This window comes from Nomia melanderi, chromosome 3 (genome assembly GCF_051020985.1).
Source record: "Nomia melanderi isolate GNS246 chromosome 3, iyNomMela1, whole genome shotgun sequence".
Taxonomy (NCBI): domain Eukaryota; kingdom Metazoa; phylum Arthropoda; class Insecta; order Hymenoptera; family Halictidae; genus Nomia; species Nomia melanderi.
The window spans coordinates 3,824,451-3,849,229 of record NC_135001.1 but is presented as its reverse complement, the minus strand read 5'-3'; the positions used below and the strand labels follow the sequence as shown (position 1 = coordinate 3,849,229).

The following is a 24,779-nucleotide window of genomic DNA, read 5'->3' as shown; positions in this document are numbered from 1 at the left end:
ATGGAAATTCAAATTTTTAAGAACATAATTAGAGAACGGAATTATGATGGAAAATGGTTTTTCCCGCGGAACATTATGGAAAGCATTATACTCTGGATATTTTAGATGTTCTCTCCACATTACGATTATTGTACGGAATCTTGGACATTCAGATTTTTCATGAATGTAGGAAGATCGGTAATCTAATAATTATGAAAATTGATGACGTCTGCATTTGGCTTTTAATTAGATACAAACTGTTGTGTTTTATAATATTTGTATTTTGCTGGTGGTATTTTGTTTAGTGCAAGCCATTTTTATGGAAGTTAGTATTGTATCATTTTATGTGGGCTATTATGTAGATGAAATGTTTTCGAGTCAATTGCCTGAACAAACTAACTTCGGTGGTTGAAGTGCTGATAAGGTGTCTTTCGGGAACCACAAGAGTATCGTAAAAAAAACTGAATGATATGAAATTCTGATGAAGTATTTTAGTGCAGCTTCGTGTTGCGGCAGCCTGAATATGAGACTTTAACCCCCATAAGATGTACGTGCGTCTGACGACCGTACAGCAGCGACGGGTTCATTTAAACCCTTTTTTGTATTTCCTTTTAGACATTTCGGTTCACATACCTTCGAGCAGCATTCGTTTTATCATCGGACTGAATATAAATGGTTATCCTACTATACGAAGCACGATAAACTGAATAATTATGTGAATTCTTTACAAAACCAGGTCAATGTTCATCCAGATAGAACGTCAGAGATGAAAACGTAACATAAAAATAAAACAAAACGAAGTAACATAAATATTCTCTACATCAAAATTTTTGATATTAACGTGAATATCAATATCTCCGTTGATTTGAAAAACATCGTATTTCAGAAATACCAATTTTTAACAATGCATGTTAATACCGATCGATGGAATACTATGAACTCTAATCTATGTATCTTAATATCTTACTCCATCTTCAAATTTTCGAGTGCCAATAATATCATAATTCCCAATTTTCAGGAATACAATAAAATATAAAATCAATGTTCGTAGGTTATGTCAATATGTTAATACTGATCAATGTAATAATATAAATACCAACATATGCACCTTAATTAATCTCTCACGCGACCCTAGAATTTCAGAGGCCAGTAATATCATAATTTCCAATTATCAAGAACTAATTCAGTAAAACATGGAACCAATGTCCATAAATTCAGCGTCCAGGAGTATTCGTTCGATGAGGTAAGCGTGTTTCAAGTTGCCAGTAGTTACGTCTGGCAAGTATCAGCCGTAGGAATGGTAATCCGTAACACGAGGCCCCTTTACGCGCGCTGGGTACACCGTAGGAGGATCGCGAGGGAACCGGTGTGTCGTTATTGTATTACTTTAATAATTCAACGTGACACAGTCCATGATGTATTTCCGCTCGCGTAACGAACGACGTAACCGGCTGAAGTTGACGTTGTTACGAGTCACGGCTAGAATTACCGGGCTCCGTTCCCCCGCGTCAAATTCTCAAGCGGAGCGTAAAAAAGCTCCACTTAATGACGAGCCAACGCGAGCAGCTACTTATCGACAGACGCTAGGTAGTTCGACTAGCTGCGCATCTTGAGCTTAAACGAATCTCTGCCGATCGATGGGAAGGTTCGTTGCGTTTTGGCATTGATTTCATTCACAGTTAGCGACTGCGTTGCTTCTTAACCTCACTGTCAGAACGTCTCTTGTTCTATCGAGGCTACAACAACTGACAAATTTCGTTGCACAGGAGTCCAATTGTTTACAAAACCCCTACTATAAGCAAATTTCTCCTAACCTGATAATTCCGGAGATTGTCAACAATGCAGGCTAACAGAGCGTCCCGGCCTTTGCTGACAGTCACATTCTGTATTTCCTCAGCGAACCTCGGCATGTCGGAATCTGGAAAACACGAAGAAAATCATGTAAGGTTTCATCTTAATCGTAACAGTTTGATCATATTGGAACAAAAATAATGTACTAATTATATCGTATGATATAAAGCATTACTTCCGATTAGCGACAGTGTTCGTTGTGAATAAAGAGTGTCTAAAGATCCCAACGATCACAAAAGATATTCTAAATTTTCTAAAGATAAAATACAATAAAGCAAAACGCTCCTCCCGAATATGTCAATAGTGTACATTAAGTGAACAAATTTCCCAGGAGCGGCATGAATCACTGGATATACTCCAGATTTCCCGAAGATAAAAGCTATCGCGTTAAAGTATCTCCACTTAAAGCGTCATGCATTAGAGCATCAGCGCGAAAGCGGGCTAAACTTTCATTATCGGATGGCTCGAGCGTATGGTCGCCCGGCAAAAAGAGAAGGATCGCGGCCGCTCGATGGTAAATACATATATCGTTGAACAATAGACCGTCCGGCAGAGATTGCGAGTTATTATCGTAAGAGCCGCATAACGAGTTCAGGATTCAGCCGGGCCGACCTTAAAAGCTTTTACCTTCGTTAATGTCTTTACGACATCCTGAGCACCTGAATTATTTATGGGCGCAAAGAACCTGAGGAGAACGAGAAACAGCGGGGAACGCGGTGGTGAGCGGCAGGATGAGCATGAGAGAAGGCTGACGGCGGGAGGGAGAGGAGGGGCGAAGGGGTCGATAGAACAGAGAGGAAAATGGAAAGTGAGCGAGTCGCGAAGCGAGCTTCAGGATAAGACCGAGTTGCTTTTAGATCTTTTCAGTATTTACAACGCCACGGAATGCGGGCCGCCATTAATTATGTCACTCGTGCTTTATTATGCAACAGTTCGGTCACGTTAATTATGATATTTGAAACGAACGCGAACCTACCAGTCGGAGCAAGGGGAAGCTTCGCGTGTCGGCGAACAGATTTTTCGCATTGTCGTTTGCCGCGTATCCTCTCCTTCGGCGAGAATAAGTTTACCAAGAAATGAATATTCACGAACGCACGGAATTTTCCCTTCAACCAATGTAAATTCAATGATACTTGTACCTATTGAATTCTATTTGGATTTTTCATTTTTAGTTTGGCTCTGCGTTGCGATGTAGAGTCGATGGTCTGACACGTTTGGTAATGTCATTTGTTTTGGAGATGGTGTTTGTAGTTTAAATATTTTATTCAACTTATGAAGACGATATTGAATATTGAATATTGAAAACGAGTTTATCGGTCTATTGATATTCTTAACCATGATGTGTCTTGTAGCTTTAAATGACTTTATTTAGATTGATGTCTTTAAATCACTGTAGAATATCTTTACCGTTCAGCTCATTTTCGCCGGTTACGCTAATGAAGTTTTAATTCGAGATCCGCCGTCTGCCCGGAGAAATTTCCGATCGATTTCTTCCGACAACGAAGTGGACGTCTGAATCGTTGTCAATGAAGGACCGTCGGACCTGCTACTTCCGCTAACTGGCTTCCACGGAAAATCAACAGGTTTTCCATTCTGACTGGCGCAATACACGGCCATCGAGATTCAGAATCGATATTTCAATTCATCACCGGCCACCATCGTCGTCTCGTTTTCGCGGTGTTGCGGATTGCTCTCGTCTGGAATGCGGATTCATACGTTTTTACGGAAGTAGAACAGTGTGCACGCTGGCCTTCCAATCTCGAGAGGCGAACAGTTTCATCTATGATGTCGCGCGCGCGCTGTTATTTCGCTAAGTGGAGTTGAAAACTATTTTTCATCGGGGATAAGTGTACACCGTTGCGCAAAAAAGACGAGCCGCGGGCGAATGCAGAAATTGATATGGAGCGCGGGACCTGCGCGTCCTTGTTCCAGAGTCAATTTTAGGAACACCGATTGATCGAGGTAAATGAAATGTGAACATCTGAAAGACACGTTCCCGTATTTTCACCGAATTTTATTCGCTCGATGGATTTAAAAGGGTGTACTTAATTGAAAATGTGAAAACGTTCGACTGCTATTCGATTTCCCATGTTCCTTGTATTTTTTGTATGCTCTTATATATAAAGATTAATTCAATTTTTGGAAACTGTGCTCTTGAAAATGAAAGGACGCGAGCTGAACAATGCTAATTAGTTTCTGTGAAGGATAATCATAGACGTAATTTTTATGTTTGTAGATTGTTATACCTCTGTGATATTTATATGGTAATTAGGTGATTGTTATTTGGATGTTTACTGATCTACACTAGTTTATCGTGATTCGTTATGTTTTATATTATTATTTACTCGCATTCCGACTGCAAAATGCTGCAACAAACGTCGTTGTGATACTTTCTTTCTGTGGTAAGTTCTGTATTAAAAATATTATGAACTTTACATTCGCAGTTGGTAACTTCGTTCACAATTGAACGTAAGTTCCTCGGGTCGTGTGTGTCACGTAGCGGATTAAACGCAACACGAAGAGGAGATTTAATCCTTGTATTTTCAGCTATAGGGCCTAGTTAATGATATTGTTAAAACTGTGTACGACGCACTGGTGCACACCGCGAAACAGTGATAAGAAGTTTCTGATAATGTAATACTGTTACGCTGCAACCAGTTAATTCAGACAACTACTGTTCTACCGTGGTTCTTCGAACGTTGTAGACTTTTCTGAATTACGGTATTAGAATCCGTTATGAAACATTCAATTTTTCCCTTAAAATTCAGCGTGACTAATTACTTTCAACTGAAAATAACATGAAAATATTAATACTGAACAGTAATTAGCAAAAATAAATAAAATATTATAAATCGTAAAATAAATGAAGAAATATTCATATTCTAAATTAGACAAATAGAAAACAATAAATTATGTGGAAAGTAATAAATACCTATGGCAATTCTCTTTTGTTACGTCATTTGCGATTAGCAATGCGTGAGCGGAATACAATACAACTATTGTTACGGAAGCAACTCTCAGCATTACTAGTATTAATGACGGCACGCATTAATTGCTGCTGATTACTGTGAACATTAATTAAGCAGACCAAATAATCAGGCTGAAGAGTACAATAAATGGTTATCCATCGACAGAGGCAGAATATTTTAAACAAATCTCGAGTTGCTTCGTTCAATTTAGATACAAAAGGAAAACGCATGTGCAACTGCACTCGATATTATTAAAGCGAAACAAAAGATGAATCCTGATTACGGTAGCAAGCCATTCTCCATTGTTCGATCAAAATCCCTGCTGCGCGGCGTTTCTAATGAATATGTACCCCCGATGATATCGGTTTCGCGGTGCAAATCACGATTCACTTATTAAATGGTATTAAAGCGAGCGATTGCAATTTCGGGGAGGAGGAAAGAGTGAACTTTCATCCTGGATTAACTCTTAAGCGCTACAGGCGGTCCGTCAAGTCGCTCAAAATTTTAATTGAGATGCAATTTGTTTCGCGGATGACTTACAATGTTGATACTCCATGTACATTTTAATTCCAATATAATGTTCAATCATTGGAGTTATGGATAATTCGGGATAAATATTTAATTCATTATGAATCATTTTTTTTCTATTTTAGCATTCATTTATAATTCGCCAACGGACTGAGAGATCAACTGTATGTTAAGAGTTAAATTAAGACTGCTTTTAAACAAAACTTTGAAAACGTGTGAAGATTTTTAATTACACGAATTCTAGCTCTCTATTTTTCAAGCTCTAATTATCATGATCTATATATTACCGAAATTTTTCTAGAAACAACGGAACAAATGTCCATAAATCTAATGCTAATAGTGCACCGATTTCACTTATTAGATATTATAGTTTTCGATTATATTGTAATTAATTCCATGGGTGGAAAGGATCGACAGGGATAGGTAATTAGTGTTCACGATATAGCTACCACCTACGCACAATACGGTAATGGTAATGAGACCGAGAACCGGTCGTAGCAGCCGGAATTCGTAAGCACGTTCCCCGAAAGTCGTTATCAAGCTGATTAACAAGCTTTGATTAAGGCAAATCTGTGCACAAGTACGACAGACAACGTGGTCGTGGCGCAACCTCAACTATACTAATGCTTGTCTCACGAATTGAAATCGCGACGCGCTGACAGCCACGGCGTGTTACTTATTTGCAGTCGAGTAACTATTAATTAGTCTACGTGACTTCTGACGGCTTCGCGGGTTAATCCACGAATTCTGATAAAATCATGCTACGTGCTGTTCCATGCAATTTATGTATTTATGCATTTTAATATACAACTTAAAGCATGTTCTCGCTGTCAGCGTACAATCAATTTTATTTAATCTTCCATATACGTTTTAAATGCTTCTGTCACGTCCCTCATCAAAATCATGTACTTACGTATTACATAATTCACGGAATTAATTAACAGTTTACAAAATTTATTCAAAACTCCTCGAATATTAACGAGAAACGTTGAATAGCTTCCAATGATATTAAATTACAATAGAAACTGGTGCACCAGTTCTGAAGTTAACCCTAATCGGACCACGATGTGACTTTGAGTTACATTTGAACTTTTTACTTAAATTCTTTTACTATTTCATATTGCATTTTCAAAAGTTTTTTTTGGCCTTTTACAATTTGGACCCTATAAACAAAAACAATAACATTTTAATCATTCCTTTCATTCTCATAAGTGACTGAAAGTCACATCGTGGTATGATTCGTTATAAAAACACGTAGTACGATTAGGGTTAAACACAGTACAGATTCTGTTCTACGGTAGAAAGATATTAATCTCGGTATTAGAATATTTGTTTTGAAAATCAAAGCTTGGTCGGCCAGTTTTACGGCGAGGGTCATATTTCTTTGACGAAGTACCAGACGCCTCGGGATAAAAAAAGACGCTCGGGGCGGGGCACGGTGACAAAGGGGCCACTATACCGGAAGAAAGACTGTATACCAACGATACTTAGTTGTTTGAAAAGCACGCCCGAGCCAGCGGAACTTGACTTAACTTCGGAAACCGCAGGTATGCGGGCAACACTTGGTTCTAGTCGTATGCCACCATAATAGTGCATAACTTACAACAATGTTTGTTGCGACACACCGCAGTGCAACATTTGCGTTGTGATCACGCATTTGGCTACAGGCTTGATCAAGTACACTATTCACACTTTTATTTTTAGTCTCAGAATAATTTTCTCTGAAAGAAACTTTCGTTCACTTTCAACTCCTTCGAATTTTGAATTTTTCTAAATTGCAGGTTTTTGGGTCAAATTTGAAGAATTGTGTTAAGATTGTCGATTCAAGTGAAGTTTAAGTAACTTTAGAAGCTTATAAAGAGGCTGTGGATCTTTACTCAAGTTGAAATTATTAAGAACATAATTAGAGAAGCATTTAGTTATGTTATAAAAAGTATATTTTGGATATTTTATGTACTATTGATAACATTAAGATCATTTAGCGAAATTCAAGTTTCTGGCTTTTCAAATTTTTCGTAAATGCTGATCCATAAATGTCTATGCATTTTAAGTGTATTGTAATACGTACAGCCACGACAGGAATTCCTTTTCATTCGCATGCTATTCCCGATGTGAAAGCAATACGGTCCTCGAGTTGTATTCAGTCGTTACGGTAACACTATCCCCAAGTTCTACACAATCATTACAGTAACACGATCCCCCAAGTTTTATCGTGTCGTTATAGTAATGTAATCCTCAAGTTACACTCGCTCATTATAGTAATGCAATCCGTAAGTTGTATTCGATCATTACAGCAATACGATCTTCCACTGATCTATTATACATTTGCTTCGAGAACACGGTGTCAACAGTAATGGTTTCGGTTGATCAGGCGAGTGAATTCTCGCTGGAACCATTATATTGAATACATTAAAACGGAATCCTTGCGTGGACCAAATTACTTAAGACAATGAATATAAATTCCCGTGTGTTCCCTACTCCGATATTTCTCAAATAAAAGTAAAAATAACCATTCGTATCCATTATCTATTTAATCCGCCATACCACAGCTAAAGCAATCAAAAGTAAAAATTTAAAATCGTTTCGAAAATTTTTATTTAAAAACGTGAATACTGTATTGTGAACTGTAGCATTTTCTAATACGTGTACGTGACTAGAGTTTTGCTACATGGATAAATAAAGATGTAAAGAAATAACTGTAAACCCCGGAGGAATATAAATTAGAAGATTTCTTAGTGTTTTGAAAAATTCAAAGCTCGATGGTACAGGTGCTGTTCGCATCGATATATCGACCGAACAGTTTCCACCTGTTCGACTGAGATGTTGTTGCAATCAGAAATTCTAGATACCGAAAGACGTACAAATACGTTTCTATCTCATGCTCGAGGTAGACTAATGAGAAATTCGGATCACAATGTATCGTTGTTACGATCTTCGATTGCATCGGGTGTATCGAATACACAAGAACTTGCAACCAATACCGGATCTCTCTTTCAATTTTCTACTTCCTATCTTGAGGCCTCCTAAACATCCAATTTTATTTCCTCCCGCTTTTTCCTTTCCACTTGGAAGAATCTTTTTTCCTACGGATTTAAAAGTCGTTCTCACGCGAATCAAATTATATTTATTTTCAATTAGTGCGACACAGATGAAAAGAAGAACGATGGCATTTTATAATAATTTCAATTACGAAATATCGAAAGAAAAATATTCCGAAGCTCAGAATTTGCAATTTTATACGTTTAATAAACGCTCTTTTGCACTTTCCTTTCAATACGTTATTTAAGGATATTACATATTATAAATTCGAATAATATTCAAACATATAAAATAATATAAATATTCGAAATATTTCACGTTTTCACGGATTAACCATAAATTGAAAGTAGTTGTTACTGCAAGTTTGACATTATATTTTATTATTCTTAGTAAAAAAAATATCGTAATCGTCGCTACCCATTTATCGTGCAGCAACGGTTCGATCTATTTTAAAATCACGTTCCACGTTGTTTGAAAAATCATTCGGAAGCTGTCTCAACAGGCACCTTAGAAAATTAAGGACAACAGTTTCCACCCCTCGAAAGTGGCAAGCTCTGTAACCGTACGTCTGCGTTTCAACGAAGAGTATTTTCTTAGTACACCTCATCAATCCTAACCATTCCCAGAGACCGCAGCGATGTTTTCAAGAAACCCACGGCTCAAAAGGTGATTCAATGCTTTCTCGTTAGATGAACGTCCAAGTTGCGCTGTTTGCGCTATTTTTCTTGTCAAGATCACCTTCCGGTAGACAGTAGCTGTTAGTCATCTGCCAAGCAACAGAGCCGAAGAAACGAGAAAAACGAGGCTCTTAATTGGCAAAGCTTTTCCTTCGTCACTTTTTCTCCAGACTACATTACATTAGCGCGTGAAAGTTTCTTCCCAGCGACGTCCTCCAGCGCTACGTCCTCCCGCAAGTTTCATTCAACACGGTTCTTCCACCCGTTCCATTGGAAACGCTCCTAAATAAAATTCTTTCATACTTTAACCCCTTAGCTGCCGAATTTTCTCGGTAAGTAGCGTCAATCGAATCAAGTATCAGTCTTGTTTTCATTTGCTTATGAACAGATAATTCTTCCCATCCAGTTGCTACTAACAGAAGCTTTACCTTTTATAGAAAAACTAAACTATACTCCTCGATTTAAAGAATTTAAAGAAATAAAGTTTAATATTGTTTATTTAAATATGCTAAGTATTTACAATAAGATTTAATGGTTATGCGTATGCTATTTAATATTCTCGAAATTTTGTAGACGCAAGTATTATAAAGAAAACTGGAATATTATAGGATGAATTAAATGTATTTAGAAAAATAAGAAAGTTATTTAGCTTACGATACGGCAGGTTTATGAAATAAATGACAGAATCATGTGTTGTACGGAGGACAAGCACGAGTGAGGCTCGTAATTTTCATTCAAGGCGTTGAACGAAGATAATATTATAATCCCGTAGATATGAACTTGCTTTCAAAAGTGCATCGACTCTTTATTCACTAATACATGCTATCCAAACATTACTAAGTTTAATCAACAAAATGTATATATTCTGCGAGGAAAACATCCGATAAATCATCGTAAAACCTTTACAAAAGCCAGAGATACATTCGATTCGTGATGTAATACGGGAAATATCTACAGAATCCGTGCATCATATAACATATTCCTCATTTTTCGTAAACGGTGCTTAACGTTTCCACCGCACAAAATATTAGACCGTCCATCAGTGCGCCCGATATTTTATTCCGTATATCCCGCAACTTCCGCGGTAGAATTTCTCGTTACAGCCGGGAAACGTGGTTGAAGAAAATTCCCTCTTCTCGCGTGGATATAATTTCACAGCGAGCAGAAGAGAAAGGGAGGGGAAGACGGCGAAATTTCGCCGGAAACGTCAATCGATCATCAATGGAAATTCCTGGAAAGTTGCGTAAAATTTTACCAGCGAACTCCGCAAACCAATTCGCGAAGTAGTTTCACCCATGGCTCGCAACGAGCTGTAGCGACCGGAGTAGACGAATCGACTGAGGGTCGCTACATTCTCTGGGAATCGCGCGCGAAAAAGTTACCGGGTAGAATCAGCCGTTTCCGCCGGGTATTCCCGCGATCAGTCGAGATAACGTTGCGGATTGTTCTACAGCGAGAAGAGAACACGGATGGAAGGACGTACGAAGATGTTCTCGTGTAGCCGCGGTCGAGAGCGGACGTAGAACCGTCGAAAAACGGTTCGAGATGTAAGTACGATATTGAAACGGGAACATGAGGAACATTCTCAGATCGGGAATGACAAACTTTACGAGCGATACCATCCGCAAGGAACTTACTCCTCGTAATCCCTTGGAAACGTACTTCCACTTTTATGGAAAATTTATTGTAATAAAGGAAACCCGGCGAAGCACACGCGTACCCGTCGGGAAATGTCTTACGGCACCGCTCGCAAGCGTTCGCCCGCTTTCTTTTACTTCGTTTTATTAAAGAACGCACGACGTTCCCGCGGAAAGTTTCTCTTTATCGTCGAACGAATCGCTTACAGTAATTTCCAGATTTTTATTTGTAATCCTCGATGAAACAACCGTTCCGAATGAACGTTACTTACGGAGCGAAAGAGAATTTTCTACGCGATGTGTCAACGATGAGTATATTTTAAAAAATCCTATGATAAATGTGCAAACATTCTATTCCGCGTAACTTTTGATTCATTAGAAAAAGGCCAATTCGATTCCTCGTACAGGGCAAGCAACCAGCGAACGGTTCTTGAGTCAGACTTTTTCAGTCTCATCGATTCCAATCGCGGGCAATTAAGGCGCCGGTTCCCGCTCTCAGTCGATCACACATTCGCGGTTGCCGGGGAATATGGATACAAAAGTTTCCTTTCGTTCTCCCCTGTCTTCGTTTTTTTCTCCCTCCTCCCTCCGTTTCTCTTTTTACAATGGGGGAGAAAGTTTTAATCGGCTCGTTCGCCGGACTGAAACGAGATTTCCGAACGAGGAAAATCACCGAAGTCGAATAGCATGAGGCATGGAGCTCGTAAGGGTTTACCTTAAATGAAGTTAGAGTTTATTGGTTTATCCGGGCAAACGGAAAAGAACTTGTACCGAACGTGCTCAATAATCCGTGCCGCGAGATTATCCGGGACCTGGCAGCGTTTCTTTCGACTTACCCGACCCCTGCCCGACTATCGTCGTGGCTACCGCTTGGAAATCAGGATGGAATTTTAACAAGTTGCGACCGCTCCACGCGTGAGTGGTGTACTCGAGAGGAACGTACCCAGGAACTTATCAAAGTGCAGAGTTTTTATTCATTTGCCGTGTCGCGATATACCACACGACAATGGCACGTCCGCCGGAGAACGGGTAGGCGTATTTGACAGTTTATAATGTTTGCGCTCGAGCGACGGTGCGCCGCATTCGGATATAAAACTTTCGAATCGATCTTACAGTTACGACATGATTGATTGGGCCGGTGTTTATTGAAGTGCTTTTGGCAAGTTGTGCCTGGTTTTGAAGTTTTTAGATTATTCTGGGGAGAACCGTATTCTGGAAGAAGTTTCTTGATTCGATGATTGATTAGCACGCATTGATGTATAGGGCTTCGAAGTTGGGTGATATCAACGAGATGCAACTTTCTGTAAAATCAAAATAGTATAAGCTCGAAAATGGTCCAAAGGAGATTGAGGCTTAACCCTTTGCTTCGTGGTATCATATCGGGCTCGCGGCAAAGGTTTCGAAGCACACTGAACGTTTATAAGTATCATTCGATTCATCTGTATTAACACTAAAACTACCGAGCAGTGAAATTTTTTAAATTCTTCTATAGAAACTTCAATAGTAGATTTATTCAGACTTTAATTGATATAAAATTCAGTTGGTGTATTGCTAAATCAATTTCTTTAATAACGTCTTGGAAGAACATCTGTTACCTTTGTAATAATTGCAAACTGAAGAAATCAGGAATGGATAATTTTGACTCGTCTGGCAGATCTAGTGTTAAATATTATTCGTCTCTCCTCTACTGTTGACGTTTGTACTAGATATAGAAGAATAGATTAGATCGTTCTAAAAACGATCGTCTTAAGAACCTTTTTGAAAAATCGTCAGCAAAATATTCGAAACTAACGAAAACTACGAATCAAACATAAAAGAATCTCCATATTCCGCCTGGATCTACCCAGACGTTCGCATCTAATTATTCCGAGCGCAGGAAAGAACAGTCAACGCGGCAAGCGATTCGTAAATTCATTAAAACCTTGAAGAGGGGATAAGTGTTATCGAACCACCGGATGCTAATTGCGAATCGATTCAATCCTTCAGGAGCGTCGCTTGTTTATTGGTCCTCGCATAAATTTCCGGTAACCAGCGGGACCCGAAATCTCGACTATTCATGCGCCGCCGTATTTCAGGATCAAATTCGACGGAGATAAAATATGTTCACGGCGTAGGAGGGACAGTGATAAATCAGGCAATAAATGAAAGCCCAACGAGGCGAGGGATGCTGGGCAAAAAGAGGAAACAGGGGCGAGTGGGGGTCGGAAAGCGGAAGAAGGACAAGCGGTCTTCATTATTTCTGAAAGCGCACCGGAGGCAGCCCCGCGACTAACCAACGAGCCTGTTTTGTCGCGTGTATCAACTTCCGGTCCCCGTGGACCAACGCCGCCAAAGGGTTGACAACGACGACGCCTCGCGGAGAAACGGACGTATATTTTTTGGCACGGAAGAAGTTTATCGCCACACTTTCCAGGCTAACTTGGTTTCTCGAGCTCTGGGAATAATTGAACGGGGTGTCGTTTTTTACACCGAACACTGCGCCGAGTATTCTTGGTACTGGCGGAAGAGATCGTTGAACAGGCAGATTCAATCTTAGTCTAGAATAGCCGACAGTAATCGAGCACGGGAAGGAATTGTATTTGTGGAACGTGATTCTTTGGTTCGACGATATTAGATTGACACGATATTAGTGTGAACACGTTCGCTGCCACTTGTTTCTGTGGCAATCTTCTCGGTTGTAACATTCTGATCGAAAGATTGTTTTAAATAGAATATTAGGAAATTGAAAGTGAGAAGAGTTACTGGTTTAACCGTTTGAGTCCCAAAAAGCGCGATCGCGCTAGAATCAGATGAAGCGTATTTATTTGCTTTCCTTCTAATTATTCATTCTTATTTTTATTATTGCCCGCCTAAAACTGGAAAAATACAACGATCGCGATATTTAAAATTTACTTTTGTAAGAATAGAAAAGCTTCTTTCGGTTTCTGAATTAAAACGAAAGAAGTGCGATCGCGCCGCTTGGTATTTTTCGAGCGAGCTTTCGCGAAAACCGGTGGAACTCAAACGGTTAAATGTAACGTCAAATCTTGTGGGGTTAGGTAATATTTGTAACGTTAATTTCGTTTTCTTTGGGTAAAGCGTAGAGTCGGATGAAATACGGGACGTTGGTAGCGAATGCGTTAAGCGAGAAAATAAAGGCTATGACTTTGTACCATCATCGAGCTTGTTTAACAAGAGTTTCTTTGATTCAGTTAGTTGTATTCATAAATGCAATTTTGTTCTCCGATGGGGTATTAAAAAACATGTATGCACTTTAATCAGATATAAATGTTCCAGATTTATAAAAGCGGATTAAATGTGAGCCCCGTGAAAAACCAGTAGAGTTATTAGTTGATCCATTATAAACAGCGATATCGGGGGAAAGTTGTGGATGTGTGATTATCCGATTACTGCGATGTGCGCAACATCTGCTGAAAGTGTGGTTACGCCTTTGTGGTATTCATGAGAGTTAACGTCATAAACAGCTTAACTGAAAATTCAATCGAATTTTAAATAGAATCAAATCCGTCTGTGTGGCGCAATAAAAAGTTTCAATGTGTTCGTATTATTGCTCGTTAAATAATTGCGGGAACACGTTACGTTCAACTATTCCAGTGTAACAACAGAATATCCCTTCGAAATCGTGTTAACCGAAATGGAAACACCAATCGACGGATATTAAAAAAAAACAAAGATAAAACGAATGAATGTTTAAATATTCACAGGAAATCGCTTACAGTCTATTAAAAAAATAAACAAAATAAAATCGTATCTCCTCGACGAACCTCTCTATCCGATCTTAACTCCTTAACCTGCAATATCGAGTCAGACTCGTAGCGAAAATATTAAACTGAATTCGAGAAATCTAAGTGTATTTATTGTTCTTCAATATAAATTAAATACTATTCTTCTATTATCAATCATTCACCTTTGGAGAAAACTTAGACGTAGAATAATCATAAAAATTGTTTCTTTTCCTAACAAATAATTAACGATGTAGTAATTGTATCGATCGCACTGATAAAATGAATCATAAGGCAAGGGGTTAATGAAACCAAGAATCCTCGGATCTCACGTTCACTAATAATTTATATTCATAAACACCCAAAATTCATTCGTTGAAACATTGAACACCGTGGGATCACGGTCGGTCGAAGAACTTTCCGTTGGCAGGGATTCCGCGAAATTTTTCGGTAACGTCAACGTAATGGAATATACGTGTACCAAGATGGCCGGTTTCCAAACGAGGTCCCCCCCCATCTAAGTTGCGTATCGAAATTAAAAGAGCGAACTCCGTTTATAGCAATAAACGAGCAAATGGCAGAATAAATTAGCAGTAAATCCCCGGGTGTAATTACTTTACGTGTACGTCTAGTTCAGTTTCCTTCATTCTGCAACCGATTTGCACACGGAACGCCGGAGCGCGGGGATGGTGCCGGGGGTCCGGGGGGGAAACGGAAGATCAATGGCAGGGACGAACAGTGAATAACGGCGACAGGAAGTGACGCTTTAGAGTGAAGTTAAAGGAAACGACAATGGTGTGTTCTTCACCGCAGCAGTAACAGGACTTGCCACTTTAGCCAGTGGATAAATAAGAGCCATTTAAATGTGATATCCAGTGAGATTGAGGGACAGACCCGTGAGATTGGAAACATAGAATCCGATACGTACATACGTACTCCGCGCGCCGATACACCGCTCTCTACTTAACGTTTACTAACTATTCACCGACTGCCGTCTGCCATTCCCACGAATTCTATGCCGTCCATGGTACCCAGCGGCACAGATTCTTCGCCGGCGTTGAATAAATAATGCACATTACTCGCCGCCGAGGATAAAATAATTCAATATTAACCGTTCGAAATTTTTCATCGCGGCCCAGACGCTTGAAACAGCGCAAATTGAAATTTATTTTTCACGCGACGTCTACCACCTACGCGATATTAAATTTAGATTCGCGTGGATGGTATTATGTACCGGGCAATGTTATCTATTAATTACAGCTGCGTTGTTAACCTTGGTTCACAAGTTCACTGCGCGAGGATCTCTGAAACCGTGGATATCGTGTTTCTTACTGTGAATATCATTCGAGTGAATTATTTTGTATCTAGTTAGTAACGATTCCAGGATAGAATAATAGTGTTGTATTTAAATACTTAACTACACCAATGATTTTGAGGATTGTAATTCAATGTCACCGCGACGAGATTAAAGAACCGCAAAGTATTTTTAACCAACCACAAGCGATCGTTGCGTAACGAGTCGCTGAAACGCGTCGGAGTTCGCGATATTAAAATCCATTAATCAAAATTTGCGTAACGCGCACGGCGAAGGTTAAAAGCTTCCTTTGTTCGCGTTAAACACGGCCGCCGTTGAAATTTCCAATTATCGGAAACAAGAAATCCGTCGGAGGTTGAAAATCGTTTGCCCGTGTTTCACGGTTTCCATTCGTTTTTCCATTGTGCCTGATTTATTTCTCGTGGTCCTTCGCCAGCTGAAAGGAGAAGAAAACAGGGCGTAGGGGAGAGAGATCGAAGCCGCGCAACGGAAAAGGAAATTATTTTATTTCGTGCTTCGGAATATCAGCCCGAGGGCTCATTCATATTCATGCCAACGCCCAGCCACTTCGTCTCCGAAACGCGACTTACCGCGATCGTGTTGGTTACTTGAAGATTCAAGGACTGTCTCCTCTGTATTCGGACTGATTCCCCGTTCCTTATCTCCTTATCGTTCTCTTCCTTCATCTTTGATTGCGCACCGTACCCCGCGTCCTGTGATGGCGACCGATTTCGAGCAACGGTATCGGCCGTTTTTAGAACGTAAACAGAGAAATTTGTACGGTCGTCACGTCAATGATGTATCAATTGTTGCCGGCCGCTCGTTTCAATCCCCCTCATTGTTTGCTCCCTCGTTTTATTTGTCTTGTCGTCCGGAAATACTTAAACGACACTTCGTGACGCGACGAGCCGGATCGAATTGCCGTGCCAACGGATTATTAACAATCGGTGTATGTGCCGTTTTTCGAGCACTTTTCGATCCGCGATTCGCACCCGTGATGCGCTGATCGCCTCACGCTGGAAATGTTTTTCTTTTTTTAGACTCGAATCGCCGTATCGATTTCGCCTACTCGAACGTGAACTTATCCTGGTAAACTTTTGACCTTTTAATTTCTACACCAGACACTTTTTCATTGTTCACCTGAAGAGTTCTTTTCATTGAATACTGCGCTGGTTTCGTTATATTTTCACACGTTTTTGAAGAATTCCTTACGATAGGGTTTACAGGGTCAAGTTTGAGCAGCAATGAATAATTTGATGATTGTTGTACGAATGGAGAGCGAAGTGTCGATGTATTATATCGAAGAAACGCACATCGAATCAGTGACCGCCCGTTCAAAATTATTGGCACTGTTATTCGAATAAATTACCGGAACAAGTGGCTGGGGTAGTTTGCTACGGATCATGAATAATTGGAAGCGCGATGAAATACTCGACTAATGAGAATTTAGTCGGGTGATTAAATGTTTTGATGACGTCCGACTTTGATCTTTTCTCTTGTTGTATAGAATTGCATGCACATTAAATATCTCAATTCGAGTCCGGTGTGTACGAATATTTTTCGTTACTTTCGAAATCGTAACGAAGCATCATTTTCAATTACCATTTCAATACTCATTGGAGTGAATAACATGAACAACATTTGTTCCTCCACTGAAATTGTTAACCCTTTGAAGTCGAATCTCGGCGTAATAACGACTTCAAGTTTTAATATCTGAAGTCTGAAGCTGCTAATGAATAATTTAATCACTTTAACAATGAGAAATTCATATGTCATTCTCTTCTTACCCATTCTTTGAAACTTCGATGCATAATGCAGTTTCTTACACAGAGTCTTTGAATATTTCACGAACTCTCGTCCGCAGAGAGTGAATGAAGCAACTTTTGTAAATAAAATTGAAATATGTAGTATTCTGTAGAATATAATGTAGCTTTTGTAGCTTCAAGGGGCTTACATATGAAAGAGATGATAATTGTGGATGCAAAGATCAATTGCAAATAAAGTTGTCAGAGTTGCTGTCAATGGTTCTCAGTCGAATTCTCGTTATCGAGTATTGTTATTTATAGTTACTACTTGAGAATTGCTGCTTAATAGTAATAGTTTTTGTTGTAGCTTTTAATTGTAATTGTTTAATCAGTCCTTAAGACATTGCAAATACTCTTAGCTTATAATATATTTTATGTCTCAATCTTACTTTCACGCAAATATTGTAATTTATAAAATTACAAAGCGAGAGTCTGATAGAAATGGTTCAATCCCGTGGAATATCAGGTCTGTCGATCTCTGCGACTCGGTTAAAATTAACATTCGATGTTGTTTGGACCGGCGCATCGGCAATGTGATTATATCGCGCAGCCTTGTTACGGGCGATGTGTAACTCATCAAATTCTGTCACCTTCCAAGCTTATGTAAACATGTAACTGCAATGGTGTTACGCGACGGTATTGGCCGCTGCACGCGGGCCGTACTCTGATTAGCACGCCAACGGTTTCTCAGTATTACATTATTCATCTCCGCCGCGATAGTGGTGACTATTAATAAACAACTCTGCGTATAATCGATTCGTGACGCTGACAGGGCTTAATTAGAATTTTTTCAACAGTCACGCGTCGCGCTGCGAGGAACGTTCCATTCTTATTTTCATCCGCGACCCGCACCGTTGGATTAATGAATCAGAAAAAACATCGCGTTGCCCGAAACATTCGTAAAACATCACTGAAAAATATTCAGATACACTCGAAACCTAGAGAATTACTCGAATTTCAAAATAGACTATAATTTTAATCATCCGCCTTGCTCGAACAGTAACTGTGCATCGCTTCTGTAATTTTAAATCACTTCTAAACATTTTCATTTCAAAATTCAAGTTGTTCCCTTTATTCGTTCCTGAATAATTCGACCCAATAATTCCTAGTTAGAACTCGTATTTTCATGTAAATCCCCGTTTTCCTGGATTACTCAGCGAAAATCAGAATTACCCGTGGCGGAAAATATTTCATTAGAAAATTGCGAGCACAAAGGTCAAGATCGCTTTTAACTAACGACGAAGGAATCATGGTATTATTATAAGCCCCGAAAATACCAGGAACACCCGTAGAAAATCACTGCAACGAAATCTGGGTCATACTTTACTTAAAAAGCGGTACAAATTTTTCGGAAACCCAATATTTTCTAGGGAAGTCGTGCTCGCCTTTTAATTCGGCCCGGAATATTTTCGGGACGCTGCAAATTTTTCTGAAAGCTTCCGCGCAGTACATTTGATCTACCGCGATTGCGGATACGTCGATACACCTCGCGTTTCAGTGTCCGCCGCGACGAAAATGTTTAGAAACGAGCTTCCATCGCATTCATCCGTGAACTCTGTCCCCGCAGCCGCCGGAGAAACACAATGGCGGGCCGATAGCGCGACAAGATATGTAAGTAATTCGTTTGATTAGAATGGAAACATGTTCGCGTAAAATTTATACTATCGAGCGAGCAGTTCCCGTCATTAATTAAAAGTCCGGCGAGCGCACAATTGGGCTGTCATACCGTCAGAGGCTAATTAAACAGTTCCTTTTTCCCCCTCAGTTTTTCTTTCTCCTTCCCGTTCAATCGAATCGCGAGAAAGTTTCTGCGTTTTTCACTCGGAATCTAGGTTACGTGTTCGATCAATACGTCGTATGAAATACGCTCTGAAATCGAACCCCGTTCCAGTGATATATACACATTTAATCTGTGATCCTCTCCGTTATTATTGCGACTCGTTTCTGATACGAGCCTCGTAATATTCTGACGATGAGCGTATCGAGACAGTCTCCCGCTTTCGAATACAATGTCCGATTCGACAATGAAAAATGTCATGCGAATTTCTCTTCCGTTACAATATTATCTTTAAATTTTCACTAGCATTCCTGCCTTCGATATCTCGCACTCTAAATTTCCGTCTTTACTTGCCGTTTGCGCAGTATATTTTCGTTCTTCGTTGGAACATATCGGGCTTACGATATCGTATTAACTTTCAGGAATCATCGCGACGTAGACGGCAGTAATTACGTAAACAATCATCTAGACGATCATCTAGACGATAATACAATTACTTTGTCTTTAATAATGTATCGAAAAAAGAAATTAGAATAATTTTAGACGCACTTTATCTTTATATTCCCTCTCAATTATAGAATTCCAAAGAATCGAGTATCTAATCTCCGCGTCCGTTCAATGTTATTTTAAATCTCCGCCAGTGTGACACGTTATTACAAAGCAAGCAGTTCAAATCGGTATCTGCGATCCGTAACACACATATATACACCCGTTCACTTTTTAGAGTTTACTGGAGGAGATTCCAAAAATCCCGGACGCTTTCAATTATCCCTGTCTGGCTCGTTGGGAAATCTGATTTTACGGTAACGGTCCCTAATAAAATCATTAAACCGGTGGCCGGCAATCGTAAAGGATCGGGAATCGCGGGGCTAACAGGCGCCGTGGCGGCCGGTATCCGCGGAATTCGCTGCGGAATCAACCTAGCAGTGGAGCCCATTATCAGAAGAGCCGGCGGAGCGGAAAACGTCGACTTAACGCGGGATATATGGACCCCTCTCCCTAGCGCCGCCCGCCGTGCCGGAATTGGTCATATCGTGGGATTTCTCGGGCGGCGATGCTGTTGATTAGTCGCCCGCAGTTCACGGCAGGGGAACGATAGAAATAGGGTGGGCGACGGGAAGACGTTAGGCGGAAAGGTGTTGCTGACTAACGCATCTAATTATCCTTGCGTAATCTTAACCCTTACGTTAAGCGGCGCGAAAATCTTGACCGGTTTTCCGTAGAGTTATTCTTATAGTAGAATTTAATCGTCCACTTTGTTTGAATAGTAATCGTGTAGTACTTCTGTAATTTTAAATTACTCCTGAATGTTTTAACCCATTTGCATCATACGAAAAAGTGAAAAATTGGTCCTCACCAAAATGTTTCAATTGCATCAGAATAAAAATGGTTCGAAACGTATAAAAAGGCAAAAACCTATATGGCCACAGGGAAATTATTGCACTCATAAAGTGTATCTTAATTTTTCGTGATATACAAATTACACGATGGTGGCGTATATGTGCTTATGATGTAAATGGGTTAATTTTAAAATTCAAGTTGTTCCCTTCGTTCATGGATAAGTCTGTTCAGTAATTCGTAACTAGAACTCGTATTTCCATGTAAATTTTTCGTGAAAAGTCTCAATAGATGCAGTCTCGCAGTTTCTAGAGAGGAATTTTAAAAAGTCAACTCCTCGGTAGTTTTAGTGTTAAGGAACGGAGGTATCTTATTTCAGTGTTTCGCGTATTGCTACATATAAAGTGTGATATATATGAGACTTCATAATTTTGCATCGATATGCAAACTGGAATTGCTAAGGATAGAATTAGAAACACAGAATCGATATCGAAAATGAGTTTCCAGAACGAATATTGTAGATAGCATTAGATTTTCAGTGTTCAATACATTTTATTCGTGTTATACGTATTCTGTGCACGTTTGTATAATGATGGGAATCTAATAATAAATGTCATAGAACAAACGACATGTGTGGCAGAATGTAACAAAGGAAATGGAAACGAATAATGGTGCACCGGCACGAACCACGAATCTTCTTCTCTTGGGGAAAGACGAGAATCGAACGAGGGCGAGTCGATCTCCGCGGATAGGTATGATTGACATTCGTTCCTGTTGCGAGCCACGAGCTCTACCTTCCAATTCGTAACGATTACCGACGGCTTTCAGACGCTTTGAATCGGGATAGGTCGAACGAAGTTCCGTATTGTCAGAAGCGGCAGTGAAATTCTTTGAAAATTCGAATTCTTTGAAGGTTCCGTTGGTCTCCGATTTGCGTAACCGAGTTCGATGCTACTTGAATTGATTTGAATAAGTACCTATTCAAGGAATGAATTCTGAATAATTAAATGGATATACAATAAGGATGATAAGTGGTCGTTAATTTCGACGTATTATTCTTTTTCTTTATTCCAGTTATAATTTTTCTTTTAAATATTTTTCATTCGGAAATTTTCTAGTTGAAATAAATTCTGAATCATACATTTAGAGAATTTGAACGTTTGCGAATTTATTATTCATATGATACTATCTTATTAATCGCGGATGAAATATAAAAGTGTCAGAATGATTTTCAAGAATCACGGAAAAGGAAATTTTAGTTAATTATAAGAGCAAGAAGGAAGCGACCGACAGGAATAGGAATTTCACGTGCTCTCTCCGACATCGGTGATATACTCCCGTGTAGATGCAAGAACTCTACCCTCGGCTCAGTTCCGGCACATTTAGCCCGATTTTGCTACAATTATTGATCTTCGAATACCATGAAAATGTTTACGATGGAATATTGAAATGAACGTAGCTTTTCATACTTTATCGGATACATCGTGATACGTCTGGAATTTCGATACGGTGATATAACTCAGTGATACGGTAACAGTGCGCGATGGGAATACGTGTAACGGATATTTTAAGTCAGCCGAGGAAAGATTGATTTTCTAAATCTTCTTCTTACGATGTACTAACATTCGAATTAGATTTTCGATTGAATTCATACAAAGTATCTACCTACATTCTGAACAGTAGGTTCAATAAATGGGACCATTTGTAACTTTCCACTCTGATAATCAAAAAGTATCATATTCCAATAAATATCGTCACTTATTTGATAAACGGAAGGGACAATTGCAAACTGGAATAAAATCGTTTATCAATATATACAATTACACCTTTCATCGTTCGATTTAATCAATCCAAGATTTCTTCCAATATCATTCAACCATTTTCCTTTTTCTATCATTAACACGTTGAATACCGCACGATTTCACGGAGCAAAATACACGAAATGAGAAAAGACAATATTGAATTATTAAATTGAATAGCGTTATTGTTATTGCACGATTATACCATTGAATCTCGCTGTATTTGGTGGTATTACGTATAATATAGAAACGTTTCCAAATAATCATCGTTTAATTGTTTCAATTATAGTGATTTGATAGTTAACAATAACGTTCTCTCCGCCTTTCAACCATTACCAATAACAAGCATCAAAATGAAGCTACAAGAACGATTCGGAGTAACCGAAAGCGACCGAGCAAACTTCACACCGATCGAAATCACCCGTAAAAAGCGCAATAACAATCGGTTCATTAGCAGGCCGCATTAACGAGCTTAGCGTTAACCACAAACAATTTTCATTTATCAGTTTCCGACATTGATAATATCCGAGTGGCACGGACTGCGTCTGGTAATGCCGATGAACGGTTATTCGATATCGGGTGAACGGTAAAAATTCAGTATCGAGTGCCGTTTCCGCGAGGATTACGGCCCTCGGGGATTAATTAAATATAGTTATCCGCGGGACGCGGTGGTGAAGTCTCACTTCCGGCACGGCGATACCGCGTCGAAGAAGGACGAAGTTGCGGGCAGACAAGAGCCCGGCGCTGGGGAAGTTACTTTACAATGGCGGCGGCGCGCGGGGACGGCCACGTGAAACGGTCCGTTTCATTGCCCCCCTGGCCGTATAGCGGCGCAGTCGTTAACGCAATGTGAAAACACGGCCGTTTCCTAGTTTATTTCGGCTTTTACCGGAAACAACAACAGCAACAGCAATAATGCTGGCGTTCCGCTAGACGTTCATTGTGCCGCGAGTGTGTGATTTTCAACGTCCACGGCGGGAACGAGCCAGAGGGAAACGGAGGAAGAGTGAAACACCGAGAGAGGAACGGATCGAGTTTTCTATCGCGATAATCTCTCGAGATTCTTAGTGCTGATTTAAAGCTGGATTATGATCACCGAATGACCCTACCTCTCATTACGAAAAGGAATAATAATCTTTTACTCGGCCTCAATTTCTGTAAGTATGGGTTGCGAAGGCGGGTAATGAGGTAAATAGCTGTACACCTTTTATGCTTAACCGCGTAAACAGAAATGCTTGAAGAGTTCCGTGGAGCTTATCGTCGCTACCGATTTTTTACGGTAGATAGGATTCGAGATATTTGCGGCTAAGCAGAAATCCGCGGTGAGGTAATTTTATAATTTCGTTGTTTGTTCATGGAAAATTGAATTGGATAGTTTGAACTACATACTACTATAATAGTTGCTTTTATGGGTTCAGCAGTCTAATGAAAAACTTGTATCATATAGTCTTATATAGAATTTTCTAATAAAATTTTTAAAGAAATTTTAATCAATTTCTTTTGCATTGAATATTAATGAACGTACATATACCTGTGTACCTGTGTACCTGTGTACATATTAAATTGAAGTATTCGAATTGCGGGGAATTAAAATTTAAAGGATATGATACTGAAACATTCTCATTTGATTAATAAGAACGTAGTATCTTCTAATAAATATTTCGAATAGCTCGTGAAGAATAATAAACAACTTACTGTTTTTGTAGTTCTCTGATATCGACGCGTACTGCCTCCCATAATGGTGGCCCGATATCTGCCCCAATATTTCCAGATTCCTCGATTGCCGTCCTGGAAAAAGGGCAAAAGGAAAACGGGGACATTAATGACCAAACCACGACGAATCGTAACGGTAAATTAGGTGCTCTTGCGGATAAAAGAATGCTCTCGATGGCTCGGAAGCTTCGTCGTTTCCCTTACTCGACCGGAATATTTCCAGCTGGATCTCCGTGGACAATTTAAATGAATCTTTATTTCGGTAAAGAGCTCATAATCAAGCGGACCGGAATTTTAAGATGAGAGCCTGGAATTCTTCGACCAAGCGGTTGTTATCGTTTCAATCTGATATTCGTTCTGCGATTTGAAATGGGGTGGCGATGTTAAATATAAACCCTAGAGTGACTTATCCTCGTGATTAAAAAGTTTCCAAAGACATTGCTAATTAGAGACTAAGAAAGATTACTTTCTGCGTCTAAAGAATTTTTCTTTCTTTATTTGCAGGTCGTATCGAGGGTTATCCGTGATGGTTCTCTTCTCTCGAATTCTTTGTAATTGAATGAAAAGGGAGAAATATTGGTTGATAAGGAATCGAGAAATATCGGTTCCATTATTGTAGACTCGTTTAAT

At 39.5% G+C, this 24,779-nt stretch overlaps 1 protein-coding gene across 7 annotated transcripts in view; it reads right to left on the bottom strand.

The window, feature by feature from the left end:
* LOC116432445 (neurotrimin) overlaps positions 1-24,779 on the bottom strand; it is a 249,747-nt gene that overhangs the window by 38,353 nt on the left and 186,615 nt on the right. For 6 of the 7 annotated variants that reach the window (XM_031989385.2, XM_031989414.2, XM_031989376.2 and 3 more), the window contains exons 2-3: positions 24,132-24,224; positions 1,794-1,897 (exon numbers count right to left, since the gene is read on the bottom strand). In XM_031989385.2, coding sequence (XP_031845245.1) covers positions 1,794-1,897; positions 24,132-24,224 — 197 coding nt within the window. The remainder of the gene's footprint in view (positions 1-1,793; positions 1,898-24,131; positions 24,225-24,779) is intronic. The other variant, XM_031989403.2, reaches the window with a different exon arrangement.